The 20,311-nt window shown below is 41.8% G+C and overlaps 2 protein-coding genes and 1 long non-coding RNA gene across 4 annotated transcripts in view; 2 read left to right on the top strand and 1 right to left on the bottom strand.

Annotated features, from left to right (window-relative positions):
- LY75 (lymphocyte antigen 75) overlaps positions 1–5,363 on the top strand; it is a 74,376-nt gene extending 69,013 nt beyond the window's left edge. Inside the window, exon 35 of the mRNA XM_054044678.1 lies at positions 1,785–5,363. Coding sequence (XP_053900653.1) covers positions 1,785–1,969 — 185 coding nt within the window. The 3' untranslated portion in view covers positions 1,970–5,363. The remainder of the gene's footprint in view (positions 1–1,784) is intronic.
- The window catches only part of LOC128845736 (uncharacterized), a 69,343-nt gene extending 62,435 nt beyond the window's left edge, over positions 1–6,908 (bottom strand). Inside the window, exon 1 of the long non-coding RNA XR_008446713.1 lies at positions 6,823–6,908. This is a non-coding gene — a long non-coding RNA (uncharacterized LOC128845736). The remainder of the gene's footprint in view (positions 1–6,822) is intronic.
- Positions 6,859–20,311, top strand: part of CD302 (CD302 molecule) — a 36,067-nt gene continuing 22,614 nt past the window's right edge. The window contains exons 1-2 of one of the 2 annotated variants that reach the window (XM_054044687.1): positions 6,859–7,242; positions 9,299–9,369. In XM_054044687.1, the coding sequence (XP_053900662.1) occupies positions 6,983–7,242; positions 9,299–9,369 (331 nt within the window). In that variant the 5' untranslated portion in view covers positions 6,859–6,982. The remainder of the gene's footprint in view (positions 7,243–9,298; positions 9,370–20,311) is intronic. The other variant, XM_054044688.1, reaches the window with a different exon arrangement.

Consider the following 20,311-nt stretch of genomic DNA (forward strand, 5'->3'; position numbering starts at 1 on the left):
CTTTCGCGGCGCAAGCGCTGGGAGCTAGGGGGAAAAAGCGGGCACGCGGTGCACTCGGGAGGAGGCGGAGCGGAGGTGGGAGGGTGGGGTGGGGAGGGGAGCTGCTGGTAGGTGTTGAGCACCCACCAATTTTTCCCTGTGGGTGCTCCAGCCCCGGAGCACCCACGGAGTCGGCGCCTATGGTTAAGCTAATGCAGGCACCTGACTCCAATTAACTGGCAAAGGGTCAGTTAAGGCTGTTAGGCTAATGGAGACAGCTGGAACTAATCAAGGTCCCACTCATAGTGTTTGGAAGGAGAGCTTTTAGTTTTCTCAAGAGAACCTAGGTGGAAGGAGCTGGAGGAGAGGAAGCATTGCTGAATCCTAAGGTAAGAGTACAGCTAGGAAAAGGAAACCATGGGGAAGTGGCCCAGGGAATCAAAACAGCACCAGTGGTGAAGGGGAAGCTGCCAACAGCTGCTACTATTAGGGTCCCTGGGCTGGAACCCAGAATAGAGGGTGGGCCTGGGTTCCCTCCAACCCCCTTGCTCCACAGCACCCCCTGAACGGGGAGCAGACCTAGATCTAGGCAGGATTGCACCTACTGAGCTCTGAGGAGCAACAAAGGCTGTGGGGTATTCCCCATTCCCACCTTCCATACTGGCCTGTGATGAAAGTAGCTCAATAAAGCTGTGACCTTTGCCACTACAGAAAGAAAGGGAGGTCACATTGAGGGCCTTAGCGAGCTTCTGAGGCCACTAAATCCGCCTGGAAGCCCGGAACGCACCACTATAGGCTCGGAACTTTGTCACCGTTTTTATGTTTCAGTGGAGGCCTTTAAAGCGTGTCTCCACTTCAAAATTTGCTACTTCTATTTTTCAAAAAACGTTCATTTCAGAGGACCCAAAGTACCCTCCGTTATATTGAGTGCAATTCCACACTGATTTAATTGTAAATAATTTCTTAATAGAATAAGAAATATCAGCAAAGTGATTCAAAATTAGCTATTAGATTAAATGGCAGAAAACTTTGTTAATACAGAGTTAATATTGCCCAGCAATAGCTTGCTTCCTTCCAGAATGTCAAGTTCAGACTTCAGAAAACCAGGAAATACAGAGTTAAGGTACACCCACATGTAACCTTAACTCTGGCCTCTTTGAGCAGTGCCCCCAAAACACCCATACTACACATACTCACTCTGTCGTTTCACTGTAAAGGAAAGGAGCTATATGCACCTGCCCTGCACTCAAACACTTAACATACTCTCCTGATAGACTACCACACTTGTGAAATTCAACAATCAATTCCCACGTATATGCAAAAAGGTATTGCCAGAATAGGTCACCTTTAATTTAAGAAAAGCTGTTTGGGGTGGGTTTTTTTGTTTTTGTTTTGTTTTTCTGTGGAACTGTATCCCAGGACACTGTGGCAAATGGTCCCAAATTTAGATCACTGACTCTATTCTGAATCTCCAGGAGGCAAACCAAATTTCAAGGCAATCTAAGTAACCAGACAGATTGTAGCACAATTAGAACAGTCCAGCTTTAAACAGAAAGGGCTTCTTAACCTTAATCATAGTGGAGCTTGTGCTCCGCTACAATATTTGGCACTTATAGGAAACTAGCTTTTGAATTGATGGTGTAGAAAATATTTGTGTGTGTGTCCGTAAGACTTAAAATAGAGTTCCTGAACTTCAATAAAATGACTTTATAGTAAATTTATACATATTAGTATAAAACTTTGCTGTATAACAAATATTTTTCAGTCAAAAACACTGATTAACTATTTTCATTTCTCTTTTACAGGCACTAATCATACTGGACTGGCTATAACATTTGCTCTGTTAATTATCCTAGTTTTGGTTGCTGGATTAATTTGGTATCTCTACAAAAAGAAACGGCTTCAGTGGGGTGGCTTCTTTGCAGTACGCTATGAACGAGGGATGAATGAAGATGAGACTGATAGCATGTTTACCAAAGATGGTTACTGAGAAACTGTTCTTGCTAATTGTTTTATTACAAATTCTACTCTGTGAAACTATGGGGAATGGGCTACTTGACACTTTATTAGTTCCTTCTGAAAAACGAGTAAGAAAATTATTAACTAGTGGCTAAATTCTGCCCTCTAATACATGTGTGCAATTTTAAGTCAGTGGAAGTTAACTGAATTTGGCTTTAGCTGTAAATCTTGCACAAGGTAGAAGTTCCCTGAGCCTCTATACCTCTGTGATTCCATATTAAATCTGGGTATTGCCTCTAAAATCTTTACCTACATTATCTTTTTTTTGGTAAAGCTTTTTGGGGGGTTGCGGGTGAGGAATAGACATTTAAACCGCAAACCAAACAAACTTAAAATTAAATATCTAGCTTTTTACAGGCAATTATTGATTAAACCGTTGGTGTCAAAAGACATACATTTTGAGATACAGTACATGCCCTGTTTCTAGCACTGGGTCCTCCTGCAACAATTAGCACAAAATATGATGATAAATACCAGATAAATGATATTTGGAATAACCACTTTTGTAATAACTCATTAATTATCAACAGTGATATGATACAGAGGGGCTTGTAACCACTGACAATTTCTGTTCTCACTGAGGTAGAAGCTTAACATTTGGTATGCTCATTATGGTTCATTGAGTGCAAGAGAGAAAAATTATATCTGAACATTGATTTTTTTTTTCTCAGAGGTCACCAAAAAGCCATCATCACTCTTTCCTTTCATATGAATTATTGTTCAGGTGCCCTTCAGAGCTAGAATCATGACATAGAGTATGCTCTTTCAGTGTGGAATTCTATCAATAAGGAAATATTCCTATTAAAAAAACAGGTAACATTTAAGTCTAAGTCTATTGCAGGCTCATACATGAATAGCCATGACCTCCGAAGATGCTACTGGTGTCAGCACAACTGGGATTAAGGGCTAAATACAAACATGAGCAAAATTCAAACCTTATGTAAACACTATGTTACCTTCTAAAAGCAGTTCAATGAATGGTGTATTTTTCACTGTAAGGAGACTGTCCCTTTTAAGCAAGAATTTTCAGTCGTCTTTTCATAGGCTCTTATATGTGGTGATGCAAGTACCCCATAGCAGGCATGTTGAAAATCAATTCCTGGGAATGAGGAGGGAGTAGAAAAGGAAGACTAGTCTTTAAACTAGTATTTAGAGAATAACCTTTAAATCTGCCAAAATCCATCCTATGTTTTTAAAGTTGGTATAGAATTAGATCTGAATGACGATGTCCTGCACTAACACATGGGAAAGACTCACAGTTCATTTCCTAGTCTGTTGCACTCCATTGCAGGTCTAAAGGAGTGTTTCAGAGCTAGTATTCCTGGTTCTGTAATAGGAAATCCATAAGGTTGATGAACCACAGTCCTGCCAGCCAATTTTAAGGAGCCTCATTGACTACTTCCTAAGCAAATGCTGCTTGTTCAAGAATAGTTGGAATGATATATTATTTGGAGCGGGTGGTGTGTAAAGTGGGAGAAAAGTCAGGGCAGCAGAGAGTGCTGTGACAGGGATTCTGGAGTAATGGGGGAAAGTTTAGACTTAAAATACAAGGTAATGATCTAGCACAGCTGTTCTTTTCACATAATACAAAAGGATAAACACTGTATTTGGTCTGAATAGTATCCTAACTCACCTATGGTATGATTAAACATACAACTTACAACTCAATAACAAATAAGGTATTTCCTCTATAATCAGTTTCAGAAATGAGATGAAAATATGTCCCAGGTAGTGAGTGGGAGGGAATGTTTCACAACTAAGTTGTGTGCAAACATGCTACAAATTCTTGATCTATTTACATGCAAGTTAAAGTTGTTTTTTTATGTGCTGTGTCAGTTGCCTTTCCTATATACTCCAAAAAGGCTACTAGAGTGAAGGGTTTTTTAAAATATATATTACTTGATTAAACCATTATAGTAAGTCACTGTATGAAAGTGGAATAATAATTGTAAGAAAAATGTTTCTTAATGCACATTGTCCTTTTTCAGATCAGACCTATTTATTGTTTTGAAGGAATATATGCTATTTAAGTAAAAAAACATACTGTACACAAAAGACCAAATTCATTCCTGGTGTAATTCCATTGACATCAGTGGTATTACATCAGGAGTATATTTGGCCAAATATGCTGAGAAATAAATATATAAATAAATAAAAAATAGTAGAGATACTTTTAAGGGAGACAGGCCAAATCTCTGAGCCTCTCTCTTTTTGTTGCTGATACAACACTCCCCTTTGTGCTTGTTTGCACTATTCTGATATGCAGTCTTTTAAAATGATACTTGGCAGTACAGTATGTTTCTAGCAAGATTTTTGTAGATGGTTTTAGTACCTATATACAAGAATAGGTACCAGACAAGCACACTAAAGAAAATAGTTCTGTATTCGATCTCTGATTGGAGAAAAAGTTAAGCACGTTGTCCTTTTGATACCTGGCCATAACTAAGAAAAGAGAGTAAGAAAGAAATTGTCCTTGTAGCAATTTATGCAAAAAACTATTGAAATTGACTGCAATACCTTGGAGTAAAGTTTAGGTAAAATGTGAGACTATTTAACCTTGTTGCTGTGGTTCACATATTGCTTTTACAACAGGCTGGTTCTTGTGAATCCTCTATTTTATTATAATTATTAAACATTTATATTACAGTAGCACGAAGCAGAGTGGGGTCTTACTATGGTAAGTGTTGTACAAACACCTGAGAACACAGTTCTTACCTCTACTGTGTATTTAATGACAAAAATTTCCAACTAATGTGATAAAAATATTATCAATAAAGCAATAGGCAGCATGGCCATGATTCAGCAAAGCACTTTAACGTGCATAATTTTAAGTTAACATAAATGCTTAAATGTTTTGCTGGATGGGGTCTAAATTAGTGGATTTAGAGAAGTTTTGTACTGTATTAAATAAAGTTGTATATGGTTGTCCTTTTCTAACAAAAGTACAGGTCAGGTATTTTTGTACAAATATAAATTAGACACGTTTGTGTTCAGCCTTGCTAGTTTTTTGATTGTTTGCACTTATGGGCTTGCCTGGATGTGAATTTACAGATAGAAAGTGTATTTTTAATGTTATTACCAAGATCACTAAATTATGATTTCAAGAGACATGAATATACAATAAAAGGATAGTGTTTTTATAAAGTGTTTGTATATTGTTGTGAATTATGTAAATAATTTTGTAAGGCACACTTCCAATGTTTTTTACAATATACTAGTAAATGGAATCTTGGGTAGCTTTTATTTCAGTGAGCACAACTGTCTTATCATAAATGAACAGCCCACTTTCTGGATTGAAGTGTACAGTGAGGATAATATACAAACATGCTCTTAAATCTTGAAAGAATAAAATTTATAAAAAGTCAGCCTAATTTTTTTGTTTGTTTCTGTGGGGAAAAATTAACAGAGCTGAATGTCTATACAGCACCTAGCACAATGGTGTTTCTACAATTAAGTAATAACTAATATTAAGGGGGTTTAGTAGAAACTTTGGTAAATCGGTGGCATTGAATTCTTTTTATAATGGAGGAAAACATGTTGCTGTGGAATACAAGAAGACTCCTAATGACTATCAGGCTTCTGCTGCATGGAGCTGGCAATAATTAAAGAGAAATGTGGCCAATTTAAGCAGGTCTGATTCACTAGTGTCCCAAGGCTGCTTTCTGCCCATGTAATGAACCTCTAAAGTTGCGGTAACAGCCCCCAAGGGAATTCCCCTGAAAATAGGGGAAGTACCCATCAGGTGTAGTCATCTATCTTCCAGCCTCAAGATACTTTCAGTCTGATGTATAATGAGACACATCAATTATAAAATTTACATACCATTTTGCCTTTTTAAGATTTACTATGAATTCTCTCCTGCCTAAAAGGACCTCTTAAATCTTTCTGGGCCAAATTCTGCGGTTCATACTGATATAAATTTCCCATTGACTCTAGTAGGAGCTTTTACCTAAGGACTGCAGAATTTGTGTGTTTGTTTTGTTAGCAAAGGAGACAAAAGGTCCTATAATGGTGGAGCCTGATTATATGCAGGGCAGATCTTCTTCACTAGGGCTCAAGAATTGAGATCGGGGTTATTTTATCTTAATGTAATAGTATTTGTGAGTAAAGTTCACTGGGTATATTATAAATGTTAACTTATGCTAAAGGACAAGAACAAGCAGTTCTTGAGTTGGGAGCTCAGTCATGGACCTCAAAATATTATATACATCTATATTATTAGTGTCAAGTGTAGTTTAAATTCCTTCGGGAGGGGCTATATCATCTGTGTTTGCACAGTACCCAGTGTAATAAAAGGTGAGACAGGAGTGTGTAAAAGACTGATCTTTTTTTACCCAGCTTCAGTCACATGACAGGGGTCAAGGCTACCAAAGTTTCTAGATCTGTCTGTCACCTGACAGAAGTCAGTAGCTACTGTTATTGCTTCCCTCCCCACACCTGCGTTGCCCTTTTTTCTCGTTTTGGAAATAAAATGCAAACACTATAACGCAAAAGTAACCACCACCACTGAATAGAGCCAATTGATAAACACTGACAGCTAGGCCAGGCTTTTCCAATGCAGTTCACAGGCATGTTCGCAGCACAATCGAATACTGTTGAGATTGCAATCTTATTTCAATTCAGTTTTCAAACTTTTGTACTCAAAACCTATTCCAAGCTCGTTTCCACGTGGAGAGGAACTGACAGAAGTGCCGAGGCCAGGAGTTTAGAGGAGCCATCTAAAAGCGAGGGGGGAAGGTGGAGGACAGAGCACATCTTACCCTAGTGGGATGAGGGGAGATTTCTCTTTCGGTTAGTATATTTGCAACGTGCGGTGCACTGTACCTGGTGGCTAAGAGAACCGTTCGGAAGGCAGGGCACGCTCGCTCCCTCGCTGCTGAAGGCAGAGCTGGTCCTGGACAGCCCAGTCACCTGGGGCTGGGCGTGTTTGCACGGCCTGACTCGCCTGCACGCCCAGACGGCTAGCCCCGGTCATGCCCAGCAGATGCCGCATGGGCCCCGCGCCGGAGCCAGCCCTGTTGGGAGCGGCGCGTTAGCCTGCAGGGCTTGGCAGCTTTCGGGGGCCGCGCTCCCGGCCCCGGGCTGCCCCCGCAGTGGGTGGTGTCCGGCCGGCGCGCTGCTCCCCCCCGCAGGCGCAGCCTTCCGAGAGCCGGCGCGAACTGGAGTGAGCCGGGGCTATGGAGCCCCCTTTCCCCGCGCTGCTCTGCCTGCTCGGCCTCCTCGCCACCGCCTCCGGAGCAGCCGGTAAGGTGCTCCCCTCCCGCGCCTGTCAGCCGCCAGCCTTCGCTCAGGCTGCGGGGCCTCGGGCTCCGAGCCCAGCCACTGTCCCTCTCAGGGCGGGCGGGCGGGGTGTGACCCCCCCTGCGGGGGGAAGCGCAGCCTACGCTGCTGGGTTTGCGGAGTAGATGCGGCCCCGAGCTCGAGGGACGGTCCCCCATCCCTGTGCATTGTAAGTCTGCAGAGGGAAGGAGTTCACCCTGCCGGTTGCATATTTCCCATTGCGGGAGTGGGGGGTGCTGCGTTGGGCATTGCAGGCCCCTGGGGGTTGCTGCTGTCTGACACTCTTGGCCTGCCATGAAAATAGATATTATCTGGGCTAGAAAAGTAGGCCATGTTTTTAAACGTGTGAGTGAAAACATGTTAACTAGCCCAACCTCAAACAGGACTTTGCACCCATTGCAGCAGATATGGTCAGTCGTGGTTAAAAACCTGTTACCCGGCTGTGGTCAGCCTTTAAGGGAGTATAGTGTTAGCCACAACCAGCAAACGTTTTGAAACACAACCTATTTCCAAATCTAGACAGGGCCACAGTCCCGTTATGTTTTTAGTCTTGCTCCTCCTCCTATAAAATCAGATGAGAGGCAAATTCATTTCCTGTTCCTCATGAGGGGAGAGAAGGCTTTGTGTTGTGTGCTGAGAAGTTTCATTTTCTGGAAAGTCCATTTGGCTAATGTACAGCTATTGAAAAACAATGCAAAGCAAACACCCCTTCAAACATGGAGCATTAAAAAACATAATATAGTCTGGAGCGAGTGCCTTCTCACGCTTTCTTATCAAAACTAACGACCCAGTCCTGCAAAAATGTACACATATGCTCAACTCTAAGCATGTGAATAGTACCATTAATTTTATTTCAGCTGGACAGTTTGAGTGAGTAAAGTTAAGCATGTGCAAAAATATTTGAAGGCTTGGAACCTAATTGTGAAATGAATAGTAACAAAGGAAAGAACCAGTTAAACTAGGGAAAATGACACATGCAATGTGCTCCTGTCAGTTAAATGCCTAATACCTGGGAACTATATTTTTCCCTTACCCAGGGTAGGCTTTAAATAGAGCTTTTCTATTTCTAGTTATATAGTAGGACTATGATCCTACATAATTCTGGTAAAGAAGGTGTGTGCACATTATCAACATGTATATCAGCATTATGGCATAGAAAAAAATCATGTTAGTCTTGCAATTTATGAAAGAATTGCATTGCTGCACAGTCATAATTGTATGATTAAGTGGTTTTGATTTTTCAAAGCACTTTAAAAGAAATGAAAAGGGTTTTCTCCTTTTGAATTTTTCAACATTTCTGCACTTTTCCTAAATAATGCTATTTACTTACTTTTCCATTTCACATGACTAATAAACTGATCAGTGTTATTCATTAATGCACCAGCACAATACTGCCGTGTTTAGGTTACAAATTGTATAGGGAAATGTTAACTTTTTTTGTTGTTTAAATTTAAACTTTTAATTTAAAAAAAAAAAAGTTTTAATTGTTATGGTAAAAGTTTCTAATGACTTGCATGCTTGCTTATACATCGTGACCCCATTCAGGATGAAAGAGCAAAAGATACTGTGCAGTAAAAATTGAATCCAGACACTAGCTCTCCTTTGTCTGTCAGTTGAGGTACTGAAATTTCTGTATGTCTCAGAGTAGCTACACATAGTAGGAAGATTGTTGCACAAGCTCACAACAGCCTTAGACTAGGGATTTCCCAGATGTAAAACTCAGGTGACAGTGGCTATTTCTTCACTGCATAGTTAACCTGGATGACTGAGCACCTGGGTCAGAGCTCTCAGGTTACCCTAGTCTTGGGTATCAGCCTCCCCGCTGCAAAACCCTACCCTAGTTACTGTGTCTTCACTGTTTCTGCGCTCACCCATGTGTGTATCTGGGGGCATGGTTCTTTGTGTTGAAATGCTCTAGGATTCGTTTCCAGTCAGTTGGGGAAGAATTTGTCTGTCCTTCAAGGGTAATTGTGGCAAGGCATTGGAGGGCTATCAGCACTTGAATGATTTTTTTCCCCAGAGCCTCATTGCAAGGTGGATTCCAGCCTGAGTTAAAGCAGAGCCCAGATTCTAACTCATACTCCCAGCCTGGTAAGTTAGCCTGGGTTTAAAGCACCTCCAAACCCAGATCAGTGGCTTTTTTTTTTTTTTTTTTTTGGGTGGATGATAGGCACGTTAACCGGGGCCCTTACCTGGTGTTTAGCCTAAACTGTGCCTTGTAGACACACCCTGTTTGTTAAGGAAAGAGACAGGCAGAAGAGCTGCTTCTGGGAACAGGGTAGACTTACTTGGGACCTGGGTAAGGGGGAGTTTCCTCTGTGCATTTTCTTACAACCCTTGTTTGTGGAATCAAGATTTATGTACATTTGGTAAATAAATAAATTACAGTAAGAAAATACCTGACCGCTTAACTGATTTCTGCTTCAGATGGGAAACCAAACTGCAAGGCCTCAAAAATCTGCTACCCTTGCCAAAGGAGCAACATTATTTATTTGTATTTACAGTAATGCCTAGAGGCTCTTAGGCTATGTCTACGCTAGCACCTTTGTTGGTAAAACTTTTCTCAGTCAGGGATATGAAAAAAACACACCTCTGACCAACATAAGTTTCACTGACAGAAGCGCTGGTGTGGACAGCACTGTCGGCGGGAGATGCTTTCCTGCTGACATAGCTACCGCCGCTTGTTGGGAGTGGTTTAATTATGTGGATGGGAAAGCTCTCTCCATCGGCATAGAGCAGCTAGGCTACTCTGGAGACCTTACAATGATGCATCTGCCACTCTATGGTCTGTAGTGTAGACATAGCCGAAGTGAGATCAGGACCCCACTGCTCAAACAGATAGGGCTAGTCTTCACTAGAAGTGTTACAGCTGCGCTGCTGTAGTGCGTCTGGTTAAGACGCTCTGTGTCGACAAGAGAGAGCATAATAAAACCACCTCCACGAGAGGCAATAGCTATGATGTCAGGAGAATCTCTCCCACTGACATAGTGCGGTCCACACCAGCCTTAGGTTGGTGTAACTTATGTCATCACTCAGGAGAGTGGCTTATTCACACCCGCGAGTGACATAAGTGGTAGTGTGTACAAGCTCATCATAAGAGAGAGTCTGCCCTGAAGAGCTTGCAATCTAAATAGACAAAATAATGAAAGGGGGCGGGGAGAGAATCAAAGCATGGAGAGGTGAAGTGACTTGTCCAAAGTCACAAAGCAGGTCAATAGCAGGACTAGGAAGATAACACAAGCTTCCTGAGTCCCAGCCCACTGCCTGAGTCCCACTAGCCCACTCTGGCTCTTGGACAAAACCCTAGAGTTTGGGCCAGGATCCAAGTAGCACTATAGATTTGTATACAGACTCTACACCAGGGATCTCAAACTCAAATCACTACGAGGGCCACATGAGGACTAGTACATTGGCCCGAGGGCTGCATCACTGATACCTTTTCATACAACAATACAAAAGTATAGTCAAAAATTAAGAATAATGTAGTATGCTATTAAAAGTCAATGAATTAACTTTTTAAAAACTGTAATGCGAAAAGTCAGTGCTAATTTTGACAGTCATTTCATTTTTTGGCCACTTAGCTGGCAGCGTTTTGCATCAATCAGCATCAATATTAGGTTTGATATCCTCAGACTAAACCAATCTCGGTGTTGCTTGCAAATTGTATCATATTCCATACAAAAATACACTAAAAGAATGTTAAGACTGCACAGTTAAGCACTTGTGCCAAAATTAGGGTTGCACACACAACTTTTTCTCTGCCCCTTTGAGACTGTTATCATGTAATCTTTTAATTACAGGGTCACGTACTGTTTCTCAGATAATATATACCTTTTTTCTACGCCCTTAAATTGTATAGCATCTTACAGTGATTTTTCTACTGACTTTTATTGCATTGTCACAGTAGCCCAATATATGCTTACTAGCAAAAGACTTGCCACTTAGCCACTCAAGTTTATGGTAAGTATGAGTGAGGGTGGGCAAATGTGTGTTGTGATGGGAAGCTGTGTTGATTTGTGCCTGGGTTGTGTTGTGCTGGGAGATTTTGATTGATTTGTGTTGGTGACAAATCAGGGGTGTTTGCTGCGGTGAGGGGCTATCTGTATTTGGACTTGCTGGTTGTGTTGTTGTGTAGGTGGTTGTGCTGATGATATGTGAGGTGGCAGCTAGGCACAAGGGTGTGGCAGTCGGGCCAAGTAATCCACCATCTGTGAAGTCTCCCTCATACAGCCAATGAAACTGTAAATGCAAATTAGCTATTGAATAAGGGTGGTGATTGGTTGAGTTATCTCTGATATCACGATGGTCTAGTACTCTTGACACAACACACCTTTCTGTAATTGTACACCAATTGTCAAGTCAAAATAGCTGAGAACTTCAAAATTGGTTGGTAACAGACTGCAAAACCCCCACTCCACCCCTTCCATGAGGCCCCGCCCCACCCTGCCTCTTCCCACCCCTTCCCCGCCCCCATTCCAACCCCTTTCCCAAAGTCCCTGCCCCTATTCAAACCCCTTCCCTAGATCCCGGCCCCAGCCCCTCCTCTTCTCCGCCTCCTCCCCTGAGCACACCGTGTCCCCGCTTCTCCTCCCTCCCTCCTGGAAAGTCCTAAGCGCCACCAAACAGCTGTTTGGCGGTGGGAAGTGCTGGGAGGTAGGCGGAGGAGCGGGGATGCGGTGCACTGGGCGATGGGAAGGGGAGGGAAATTTGGCTGCCAGTGGGTGAGAGCACCCACTAATTTTTCCCTGTGGGTGCTCCAGCCCCGGAGCACCCACGGAGTCGGTGCCTATGCGGCCCGGGGGCTGCGTGTTTGAGACCCCTGCTCTACACAAACAATTAGACTGCAGCAAGCTCGGGTGTGAATCTGATCCTCACTAGCCTGTGGGGCTATCTAACTGCTTATGTGCAAAGCTCATTAATTAACTATTGACACACGTCCGCAGGGTCCATACAAACAGTTAGACAGGGGCAGGTTAGTGCATGGTAGATTCACACTCCAGCTTGCTGCAGTCTAATCATTTGTGTAAACAAGCCTGTACTGTGCAAGAGCTTCTTGGGGAGCTACTTGTCTACTTTGTGCTGGCCTTGATGCATGAAGTGTCCCCCATTCCATGTACGCTGGCCTTCGCACTGTGGGAAAGGTTGTCCCCGTCTGTAGAAAATCCCATGAGAGGAGAGTGGTGGAGGGATGATAATTCCATGCAGTTCCCCTTGCTGACTTTTCTCCCATATTGTTCTGTGGGGCAGGATGGAAATTCTCTCTTTTACCCTTCCACCACAAAAGGGAAAGGCATTTGGTCTCTGGAAGCACAGGACCATCTGTATGTAGATTCTGTGCCTTCCCATTCCTTTCTGGCCTGTAGTTGCTCTTTTTGATACATGCATCCTCCCCTCCAGACCCATCAATGCCCTCTCAGTCAGCATAGTACCATTAGCCTACAACAGTGGTTCTCATCTCATCTGGGGGTACACTGAGATCAACCGGGGGTACATCAACTCATCTAGATGTTTGCCTAGTTTTACAACAGGCTACGTAAAAAGCACTAGCGAAGTCAGAACAAATTAAAATTTCATACAGACAATGACTTGTTTATACTGCTCTATATACGTACTATACACTGAAATGTAAGTACAATATTTATATTCCAATAGATTTATTTTATAATTATATAGTAAAAATGAGAAAGCAAGCAATTTTTCAGTAATAGTGTGCTGTGACACTTTTGTATTTTTATGTCTGATTTTGTAAGCAAGTAGTTTTTAAGTGAGGTGAAACTTGGGAGGGTACGCAAGACAAATCAGACTCCTGAAATGGGTACAGTAGTCTGGAAAGGTTGAGAGCCATTGGCCTACTACAAGCATGTTACAAATGGTTGTTTTTTGAAGTGTAGGTAGGGCCTGAGTGTTGAAGAATGTATGGTACATTTCACAATTTACAGTAAATTTGTATTGTAACTGTCATTCATTTGTTGATTTTTTTTGTCTTGACAATATTTTAGTTTCTCTTTTCTGTTGTCGAAAATAACTACATATAATTGTGTATGCAAAATATAGGGCTTAAGAGTTTGTGGTGGTTCTATTTCTTTCTTTTTTAATCAAATGTACCATCTGTTCATTGCCCTGGACATATGCTACACATTTTAAAAAAATTGAAAGGGTGAAATAAATTCTGTGGCTAGTGAGTGATTCTATGGCTTTATGACTGTAAACACACAAAAGCCAAGTATTGAGATTTTTAAAATGGATTGTGATTTACATGAATTTAAATGGCTGCATTATTGCCATCTCTGCAGTGCTGTCTTATTTTTAATAGTATTATATGAAGTTCTCAGATTTTTATGGTTAGAAAAGTCTATTTTGTTCTTAATAAGTATGTGAAACTCTTACTAACTAAACCAGGGGCGGGCAAACTTTTTGGCCGCATCAGATTTCATAAATTGTATGGAGGGCCAGTTAGGGGAGGGGTTGTGCCCCAGCCCCCACCTCCCCCACGGGACTCTGGGTATACCTGGGTTAAACTGTTAGATTAGCTAGGTTTTGGATGTTTTTATCACTGTGGATGAAAACCTGTGTGCTTGAGTAACATCCACGCTAGTGGCTTAGCCCCATTGCTAGCTGTTACTGTAAAACAAATTGCCAATTTTTCAAGTGTAAATGGAATTGCCCAGGAAGTCTGTGGCAGAACTGAGTAAAACCTAGATCCCCATACACCTATGCTTTAACCACCAGACCATGCGTCCTCCCTGTACAATCTATAATTAACATATATTTTTTATTTTTTTTTTTAAATGTGAGTAAAAATCATCTCAGTTATACATTACTGCCCCATAGCCTGCAAGAAAGGATAGAGTGAGGTCTAGATGGTATAATGAGGTGTTTTTATTTCAACAAAAGTATATGAAAAGTGTGTATTATAATATTAGAAACCAATATTTTCCTCTTCCTTCTGTATGTCACTTGTCATCTTAGATTTTTAATCTGATCAGGGATGGAAAGCATATTGTTAATGTGCTTGTACATGTCCTAGCACAAGGTGGCCCTGATCCTGACTGAGGCCACTGGGCATTACTGTAATGCACATAATTCCTACTAAAATTAATTCAAATTGTATTAATATTATTAACTGTATAAATACCACATATGCATAGATCATGTATTTCAAAGCAAACAGATGCACCTTAAAACTCTTGGCCATTAGCAAGCCTATGAAAGACTTGCCCAACTGGAAATGTAATTTTGATTTGTCATATAAACACGCCTGGCCTACACTAGAGAATGATTGTAGGTCTAATTGACACAGTACTTAAAATGCTGGAGGCAGCTGGCAGCCCCTATACATTAGGACTCTCAATTTTGTTACCACCAGTAAAATTTAACTGATTTTAGTATTAGTAGGAAGTTTTGCAAAATGTCACAAGGCAAGTTTGGAGAGAAAAACGTACTCACTTCCCCATCTAGAGTTTCTGTGGTTTAGGAGAAGAACAGGCACTTATATGAGGAATTCACTCCAGAGCTGAGAATCTTTTTGAGATATTGTGATTCATCAGAGGCCTCTTTTTGAGATATTGTGTATTGATCAGAGCAAAGCACAGGAACTGGTTCTGTTCCTGGCTGTGTAAAAGTAAAAGAAACTGTTGAGATGCTGTGCTTTTTCTTCTAAGAGGAGTAGGAGAGAGCTTGCAGTCCAAGGAGGTAGGGGGCAGGGTGTTAAGATAGCTTTAAGCCATCTTTGACCCTCTCCAATCCTGGGCTGCACCTGTCTCCACAATACCAGTGCTGGAGGAACCCTCTCCTGGATAGAACCAGATTTTTAGGCCCCTGTTATACTGCTTCATCCCTTCGCTGGTGTAAGGCTCTCACCCAGTGTATCAGTTTCCTTTAGGGTGTTCTGACAGATTCCCACAACTAAGCAGTCCGTGTAAATCAGGGCAAACTGTGTTCAGTGTCTTGTAAGCTAACTATGGCCATGTCTATACTACCATTTTTGTCGGTATAATTTATGTCACTCAAGGGTGTGAAAAAACACACTCCTAAGCGACATGAGTTTCACTGAGAGAAGTGCCAGTATGGACAGCGCTGTGTCAGCGGGAGAGTTTCTCCTGCCGACCTAGTTACTGTCGCTTGTGGAGGTGGTTTTATTATGTCGACGGGAGAGCTGTCTCCCATTGGCATAGAGCAGCTACACGAGCGATCTTACAGCGGCACAACTGTATTGGTACAGCAGTGTGGCTATAATCTCGCAAATGTAGACATGGCCTTATGACGGCATGCTGGTCACAACAGGGTCTAATTTCTTTAGCAGACACCACAGTGTGCCTTGGTCTATGCTGTCCAGCATTGTATCAGTAACGTGATTCTTCAGAATTGTGTTCAAACACAATCAGATCTTATAATGTGGAAAAATCCTTTTCCCATATCTGCTCTGACTTTGGTAAAAGGCGAGAGGAGAGGAAGTGAAAATAATAATTGAAGCATTTCAGCAAGTCAGCATACACACTGGCACTAAAAACTTCAGAGTAAACCAGTATCTAGTCCTACAAAATCTGTCTATGTGGCACAGCTGGTAGCCCACTTGTAAATCATTTGTAGTACTTTAGAGTATGAATATTTAAATTTTGATCAAAACTTCTAAAACCATTTTATTATGCTGCTCTGTAAAACTTCTGTGACTATTAACTGTGTTGTCCCTATTCTCGTATTATGTCTCCTGATGCTCTGATCCTGTTCCTTTTCCCTGTTTTGAGGCAAATTCTACTTTCAGATAGATACACACAGCTCCTATTGAAGTCAGTGGGTGTTGCACACATGTATCTGAGATTCTGAGGCCAATCTTCATCATTTTCTGCTTTTCATTTTGCCTTCGTCCTCTTTTGCTCTGTTATATATTTAATTTTAAAGCTTTGTTTACTGAGAGAGCTTCTTGATGTACACATCTAATTTTGTGAGGATCCTGTGAGGGACAACAGTCTTATGGTCCCATAATGGTAATACAGCATAATTTAATAGTATGCACACACAAAAATGATAGTGCAGGACAAACAATCTCAAACAGAAGACAACAGTGAGTTGTCAATACTTAAATTGTTTTTACAATAAAAAATGGTTGTAAGAGATTAGAGAAAACAGGTTGACCATATGTTCCTGTTTCTGTCCCTTGCTATCCCTTTCCTTCTGAGAACCTCCCCATTCCAAGGTGTCTCTGGGTATGTCTATTCTGCATTTGGAAGTGTGATTGCAGCACAGGCAGATGTACTCAAACTAGCTTTAATCTAGCTAACGGGAATACCGATAGCAGTGAAGTTGCGGCAGCACAGGCTAGCCACACAAGTAAATAGCCCAATCTTGGGCAGGCTTATATAGCTTGCACTGAAGCAGCTTCATTGCTATTGGTACTTGTGCCAGCTAGATCAAATGTCTACATGTGCATCAATCATACCTCTGATTGCAGTGCAGACATACCCAATTACTGAGTCTTTCACCAACACTTCCCTTGCAATACATCTTTGACGTTTGAGTGGCTTTTTAACTTTTTTCATTCAGTTGGCTAAGGGTTCCCCACTTGCTCTCCTGTGGCTCAGCAAGTGTGCCAATTTAATTTTGCATTATGCAGCCAAAGTGATGTGCTTAATGCTGCTAGTTTAAGCCCCATGTTTCCTTGCATTGGCAGTCAAGAACCTTTTCTGCAGTTATAGTTAAAAGCTAACGTGTGATGGGTGTGATTTTTCAAAAGTACCTGAGTGAAAATCAATTAGACTTGAGCTCCTAAGATGTTTAGGCGTTTTCAAAACTCTCACACTGTGTGTGGCATGCTCACTCGCTCTCTGCTCAGGTATATATTGAGAGGCCATTAAATTAAAGGGTGGATAAATGAAAAATGTTTAAACCTTCTATTTAAAAAATGCAGAAGGAAATATATCTAAAATGACTTCAAGTTGCAAATGTGCTGAGTTATGAGGCTCCTGCTAAACAAACAATGAAGTAATGCTGTTGTTTTTTTTAACTATAGCATTTTTAGAAACCTTTTGCTTAATTCAAAGTTAGATGAAAGGTTTAAAAAGATAACAGTGAATGAAAAAAATGAAACAGAGTCTCCCTCCCTCCCCCATAAAGTGTTGTATGTGCCTGTTCAACCCAGGTGGAATGTGACCCAGCTATTCCTTGGTTCATTTGAAGCAAATGAAGTTGATGACATGGAAGTGGTTAGAGGCAGTATGTAAGTGGGAGGTGTACAACAAAGTGGCGGGTAGCTAGAGCAGGTTCAGCCCCAAAATTTATATCTGTCTGGTCATTTTGTGAGCCACCCCACTGCCTGCATGCATGCCCAGCTCAGCAAGTGAAGCCCCGCATCTGGTGGTGCCAAGGCCAGAAAGTGGGCAGGACATTGTGGGGTGAGGGCACACTGGATTCCTGGCAGATGGAGCTAGATTTCGGACCCAGCAGGGGATTCTGGCTTCTGGTTCCTGAATGGCACTTCCTGGAAAAGTTGAAGTTTGTGAATTGACAGTTGTTGGAGGCTCCAACAGGCAGGGAGGCTCAGGAGCCACATCTGGTGCAGAGTATGGGGGAGGAGGAGCTATGGAGTCTGGGGAGACCTGTCTGAGTGGAGATCCTGGGGGATTCCTGAGAGGAGATGATGTGGCTTGCAGAGATTGGAGAGTAGAATCCCCGCACTGGGGGTTGGGATGAGGTTCGCTGGGACAGGGTGAGAGCCCTGAGGGAAGGAGGGATCTTGTGGGGATGGTGGGGAGAGGAGACTGGGGGAAAGAAGAATCTTGAGGAGGTGGTGGGGGGAGTCCTGGGGAAAAGAGAAATCCTGAGGCCCCGTACCTGGTAGGGCCAGGAAGGGAATGGGGGGGGGAGGGGTTGCGGTGGGAGGGCCCCACCTGCATGTAGGTGCATCAAGTGACACAGGAGCGGACTTCTCCATATCTGCATGTAGCAGCCCAGCAAGAGCCAACGGGCTAGAATGGGCCCCATGGGACAGGAGCTGCCATTGTGGGGTGTCTGAGCCCCATGGGACAGGAGCTGCCATTGTGGGGTGATGCAGGATAGTCTACCCCCCCACACACACACACACACACACACACTCCCAAGAAAATATTTTCACCAGCCACCTGTAGTATAGAGTGGTGTTGCAAGAGCACTGGAAGGTCTAGAAGGAAACATCAAATCTAAAATAACCACTTCTAAAAAGGTTTGTCCTCACCCCTTGATTGCAGTCACTCCTATCATGTATCATGGCCCTGGCTGAACACTCAGGTCAAAATTCAGATAGTTTCTTCCTTTGTAGGCTCAGGCCATAGAGAAATCCATTTGTTTTGTGGCATTATTCAGTCCTTCTGAGGATGAAGACTACTTAGTTTAATATGTTTATAAGGCCCTCATAATTAGTATCTGAGCACCTCCCAAGTATTTAAAAAATATAAATAATGTGTAATCCCTTTCCAGCCTACAGGAGAAATAACTTGCTTTTAGTTTATATTTTTGATTGTGTGAGAGGTAGTAGGTGTGGGCAGTGTAACTTACTGAAGATAAACTACGTTGAAGAGAGATCAATTTTGCATTTAGGGCCGGTTCCAGAGCCTATTTAAAATTGGGCCCCTTAAACATGTCTTAAATTAGGCACCCAAAAATGGAGGTTCTCAAAATCACTTGTCACTCCAGAAAATCTTGACTACATTCTTCTGATGCTCTCTTACATTCTCTACGCTGCTTAAAAGCCACTGGATTTTGATGGTTCTAATTGGAAGCTATTTAGAAAAATACTGTTTCTACTAGGGTTTTCTGTCATCAGTCTATAATTACTATTGCAAAAAATTAGGTGTTTCCAATATAATTTAAATATTTTGCATTTATCAGGTAAAAGTGCAGTATCTGATCTTGCTTACACAGCATGTTTCAGTGCTGGAAGGTGTGGAGTTAATTCCTTCAAATGTATGAATGTATTAGTTTTTGGTTATTTAAATGGTATGTGCTATCAGTGTCTTGTAGTTTTTGTGTTTTATTAGAGTAGCCTGGAACCTCAGGATAAATGAAATGTAATGACCAAATACAAAGTAAGAGATCTGCATTTGTATTTTTTTAACAATTTATTTAGGAAGTTTTAACAAGCTTACATATCCTTGACATGTAAATATCAGAGACAAAATAATAATCATTACAACAGTGAGCTTTTGTTTAGAGATTATACAGGAATATAGTAATCTGATCTCTCTCTTTAACAGGGTGTCACCATATTACAGACTGAGTTTCGTTACATTACCCATGACATGTCATCACTAGTGATTTTTATTAAATGGAATGAACTCTCTTGGATCTGCATTTGTAGGACTGGATGATGCTGTGTGCCAAGACAATAGCCCCCTTTTATATTTCGAGGATATATTTTTATATTTCACCTTCCTGTGCAGCATGGAACATGGGTCACTTGCAGATTTAAACTATTATAAATGATGGATTCTCTGTAACTTGAAGTCTTTAAATCACGTTTTGAGTACTTCAGTAACTCAGCCAGAGAGGTTAGGGATCTATTACAGGAGTGGGTGGGTGAAGTTCTGTGTCCTGCAGTGTGCAGGAGGTCAGACTAGATGATCATGATGGTCCTTTCTGACCTTAAAGTCTATGAGACTGAATGCAAATAGAAAGACTCCCATGGACTTCAGTGGCGTTTTAGATCAGGTTCTTCATTTGAAAAGTGGTGAGATCTGTGGTCATTCATATGACATAAGAATAGAAGAATGGCCATACTGGGTTAGACCAAAGGTCTGTCTAGCCCAGTAGTCTGTCTCTGACAGTGGCCAGTGCCAGATGCTTCACAGGGAATGAACAGAACAGGTCAATTTCGAGTGATCCATCTCCTGTCATCCACTCCCACCTTCTCGCCGTTTGAGGATTAGGGATACCCAGAGCATGCGGTTGCGTCCTGACCATCTTGGCTAATAGGCGTTCATGGACCTATCTTTCAGGAACTTATCTAATTCCTTTTCAACCCCGGTTACACTTTACCCTTTACAATATCCCATGGCAATATCCA

The sequence above is a fragment of the Malaclemys terrapin genome, chromosome 11, assembly GCF_027887155.1.
Source record: "Malaclemys terrapin pileata isolate rMalTer1 chromosome 11, rMalTer1.hap1, whole genome shotgun sequence".
NCBI lineage: Eukaryota > Metazoa > Chordata > Testudines > Emydidae > Malaclemys > Malaclemys terrapin.